Source organism: Aulonocara stuartgranti (assembly GCF_965226115.1).
Source record: "Aulonocara stuartgranti genome assembly, chromosome: 11".
Taxonomy (NCBI): Eukaryota; Metazoa; Chordata; class Actinopteri; order Cichliformes; family Cichlidae; genus Aulonocara; species Aulonocara stuartgranti.
Genome location: NC_138947.1, coordinates 22368297 through 22372919, shown reverse-complemented (window position 1 = coordinate 22372919; position 4623 = coordinate 22368297). Strand labels below are relative to the sequence as shown.

The following is a 4623-nucleotide window of genomic DNA, read 5'->3' as shown; positions in this document are numbered from 1 at the left end:
TTAATAGGTTGTCCTGACAGAAGGACAAAAGAATGTTCAGAATGAGCATGCTTACACAAAAGTGCCTTTTAACTCAGAAAGGAGGTACAGTATCAACGTGGGAAGGGTCGACTAAAAATTGTGTTGGACGCTCAAAAACATCTCTCTGTGAGGGACAAATTTAGGCAAGATCATAATCTTCCCTCATTCCCTGACTTAATCAGAAATAAAATGTGGCAACACCCTATCATACGGTTGTCTAACTGTACGTTACAGCAGTACAAATAACTGGCCCCATATTCCTGCAGACAACAAAAACTCTGAGATTTTAGATGTGTGTGCCAGGTAAGTTCCCCATCAGTGGGGTCATGACACAACAATGATGCTGTAGTATTTCTCATGGATGCTTCATCACTGAATGTGTGTAAAAAACTTGAATATAATTTTATTAGATTGTCAGTTTTTAGAGAATTAACACGTACTTCATTAAAGGAAGATAAAGGCTGAAATTGTTCAGACAGAATTTATTCATACAGTCTCTGTATTAGTTACACATCATTATTATCAAATCAGCCAATCATGTGGCTGCAACTCAGAGCTATTAGGCTTTAAGGCATCGTCAAAGAGACCTGCTGAAATTCAAAGTGAGCATCAGAATGGGGGAGAAAGGTGACTAAAGTGTCTTTGAATGTGGCATGGTTGTTTCTTGAGTATTTCAGAAATTGCTGATCTGCTGGGAGTTTCCCACACAAACCTCTCTGGGGTTTATAAAGAATTGTTTGAAAAAGGGAAAATATCAGTTTTATGGGTTAAAATGCCTTTTTGTTGTCAGAGGTCAGTGTGAAAATGGCTGGCCTGATTTGAGCTGATAGGAAGGCAAGAGTAACTCAAATAACCACTGATTAAAACCAAAGTGTGCAGAAGAGCATCTCTGAACGTACAAAACATGAAACGCTGAAGCAGTTGACAGCAGCAGGAGACTGCACTGCTACTCGTGTCACAAAGGCTCCCCAATATTAGACAATATAAGACTGGAGAACTATTATCTGGTCTGATGAATCTCCATTTCTGCTTCCACATTTGGATGGCAGGGTCACAATATAGATCCATCCTGCCTTGTATCAATGATTCGGGGTGGTGTAAAGGTGTGGGGGGTAATTTTCTTGTCACACTTTGGCTTCTTAGTACCACATGGCCACAGTTTAAATGCTTAAATTTGTTGCTGACCATGTCCAGTATTGTTCATGCTGTGTACCCATCTTCTGATGGCTGGAGCAGGATAACACATCAGAAAGCTCAAATCATGTCAAACTGGCTTCTTAATAATGACAATCAGATCATTGTACTGAAATGGCCTCCACAGTTTCCAGCTCTCAATCCAGTAGAGCACCTTTTGGATGGATGTGCAGCCAGCAAATCAGCAACCCTGTGACGCTGTCATGTTAACACTGACCAAAATCTCGGATTGTTTTGAGCACTCTGTTGAATATGTGCCATGAAGAATTAAGGGAGTTTAGAAGGCAAAAAGAGGGTCCATGCAAGGTCCCCCTAACAAAGTGTCCGGTCAAGGTATAGCTACTTGTGTGGAAATGAAAGAGCAGCACTTGTTTTTGAGCAAGGCACTAAAACCCTGCTGTTTGCTCAGAGACCATCATTCAGGCTGAACTCAATGAATCTAATCTGATCTGAATAAATAAAGGTCCGGAGGTTAATCTTTCCTGCATGTGGTGGATTAACTTCTTATCTCTCAGCTCAGTTCGTCAAATGAAACAACAGTCAAAGTCGCTGCGTCCTTGCTGTAATGCTGTTGTCCCTTATCACCTGAAATCCTATCATGCTTCTCTGTGGCACAAAATACTTCAAACACTTTTATAAACATATGGACACGCATGTGCTACACGGGGACGTCTCCCCAACTCGCACAGGCTGTAGAAACCCCTAGGGAGCGTGAATTTGCAGTCAAACTGAAATTTTAACCTGACCTCATCACTGGAGGAAAAGCAGTGGCAGTAAGGATTCTTCCATTCACCCTGGATCAAGGCCTGAGACTTTTCTCTAATTGCCCTCGATAACAATCGTCATCTGAAATCAGTGACCAATGTCTGTTTGTGCTGATTTTTTGGTTTGCTGCTGATGGTAAAAAGGTGGGGCAATCACCAAATTCATCCAAACATCCATATTTCAGTCTGCTCCAAATGATGGATTGTCTTATCAACAGACTCTAATATGACACCTGTATATACGCAGAATTTGCTGCTCCCCCACCATAATAATACTGCTCCCTGTCAGAAGACATTTTAAAGCTTTTTTGTAGTTGGGTATAACTGAGATTTTAGAAATTGCACGTTTTTGATGCCAAATCATTGAAAAAAAATGCACTTTAACATTTTAATAAATGTCTCTGTGCGGGAAATGTAGCAAGCCTGGTGAATATTTCAATAAATCCAAATAAATAAAGAAATTTTTGAGATTTTCTCTCATGTGTTGACATGTAGCTCAGTGGGGCTAAAGGGGTGCACTGGGGGACCCGTGATTATTTTTAAACTTCTGGTAATGCTGCTAACTCCTGGTGCCTCAGAGGAATAAATTGAGAAATAAATTGAGGGCAGCTGATTAACTGGCCTCTATACGGTCACGTGACGTTCTCTGTATAACGCTTTCATTTATTTTTGGTGTGGTAGGTTTATGAAGCATGTGTATGTCATGACTAGAAAATATGTAATGCACTGAGCTCCTGCGCACTGGAGCACTAGAGACCCCCCCCCCCCCCCCCAAAACCACTCCTTTGTGTTTTGATGCTCAGCGCTCACACCTGAAGTGACCGGCAGGAAGTGAAGATCGGAGCTGAGAGCGCACAGCTCTTCCCATCCTGCTACGTCTGTGTACCGATAGATGGGCACATTTGAAGAACGAGACGGATAGAAACATCCGCAGGGAGGGGGGATGCGCGCATGACAGCCTTTGGACGTTTCCATTTGTATCAGCCGAGCAGGGAATTGAATCTTTCCGCTGGGTGCTGCGTTAAAAAAACAAAAAAACACTCGCGACTGGTGAATTAAACATTTGCACATCTCGTCCGTCTCCGGCGATCGTCACCGCACCATGCGAGCAGGAGAGACGCGCCCTGTGCCATGCTGAACAACTCTCCGACTCTCCTGCTGGCTCTGACCGCGGTGGCCGCACTTCTCCCGCGATGTCAAGGCTGGAGCGACGAGGACCTCCTCCTGCCGCCCATCAACTCCTCCAACAGGTTCCTGGCGAACCTGGAGGTGGACGTGCGCTTCTCCAAAAGGTCTGTGGAGGAGAGCGACGCCTCGCCCGACGCCTCCTCCATGCAGAGTCTGTCCCAGTGCAACGTGAGCGTCCAGAGACTCCTGCCCACGTCGCTGGTGGCCCGCTGGGACAGCAGCTTCGGCTTCCAGTGTGATGTTATCATCTACACCACCAACAACCACGGCAGGGCTTTTTTCGCCGCGTCTTTCAACAGGGTGATCTCGCCCGTTGTCATCGAGCACCTCGGAGTCACCGGGGGTCAGCAGGAGTTGCGCTTGTGCGTGGGCTGCGGGATGTCCCGGTACCGGAAGTTCGGTCAGGGTAGGTCAAGGGGCCAGCAGACCGGGGATCAAGTCACTTTTTGCTGCGTGGATTTCAGCCTCGACGAGCTGAAGGGGGACAAAAGTTGGAGGCTGAACAGAAAACCCATCGAGTCGACACTTGTGGCTTGTTTTATGACTCTGGTTATCATTGTGTGGAGTGTTGCTGCTCTCATATGGCCAGTGCCGATCATTGCAGGATTTCTGCCTAATGGGATGGAGCAGAGGAGACCCAGATAACTGAAATATCCTTCATTATATTTATAGCCTGTGCTGCCTATACTATAATTGTAGCCATCGAACTGTATGAATGAATGATTGCGGAGGAACCTTTTGATCAAATGCTTTAATCTAGGGTGTTCTTAGACCTCCTTTTCCTCCACTTTAGGACAACCGAGGTAAAGTATAAAGGGTTATTATATACTAGCCAATATTAATCTATACTGGGACCAACACCAATGTGTTTTGTATACCCTTGTAGGCCTTCCTATGTCTGCGTAAACTGTGCAAAACTTTTCTCTTTAAACAGTGTTTGTATAGTTTTTAATCTTTCTAGAAAGTTTTTGCCTTATTCTATGTGTAGGACTTTTGCACTGAAAACTGAACTTCAAAGCGTGCCGTCTCATACACTATATAACCAACAGTCATGCGCATTCAGAAGTCAATGTGATAGTTTTTTGCCCCCAGATTAAGATCCTTTAAAAACATAGTTGTTGTTTATGATTGGCATAGAGAGGGATTGAGTACTTATATTGTTAGATTTCTTATGTCAAGTTGAATAAAAGTGGTTATTTGTATTCATGTTCTAAAGATTTAAGTAAAAATAAAACATATATAGGCCATACCAGATTTTCTCTGACCTGTTCTCTGCAGTCACATTTACTTCACACACACAAGCACTCACGTTAAATGTGAATGGATCATGATTTTACCTCTGGATCTGGATCCTGTATGTTTATGCTCACTTTTGCTTAAAATGCAGGAACGTGTGTGATTGAACTTAGATTTTGTATGGGGTGATTTTAAGATCAAACTTTTAGGAAGCCACAGT

General features: G+C 43.7%; 1 protein-coding gene across 1 annotated transcript; it reads left to right on the top strand.

Annotated features, from left to right (window-relative positions):
• Positions 1 to 1260: 1260 nt before the first annotated feature.
• On the top strand, positions 1261 to 4410 carry tmem158 (transmembrane protein 158). The gene has a single exon (XM_082552697.1). The coding sequence runs from the start codon at positions 3111 to 3113 to the stop codon at positions 3810 to 3812; it is 702 nt and encodes a 233-aa protein (XP_082408823.1). The 5' UTR covers positions 1261 to 3110; the 3' UTR covers positions 3813 to 4410.
• Positions 4411 to 4623: the final 213 nt, after the last annotated feature.

Excerpts from the sequence above, each read along its gene's own strand:
- tmem158 (XM_082552697.1), top strand. The coding sequence starts at position 3,111 with ATGCTGAACAACTCTCCGACTCTCCTGCTGGCTCTGACCGCGGTGGCC.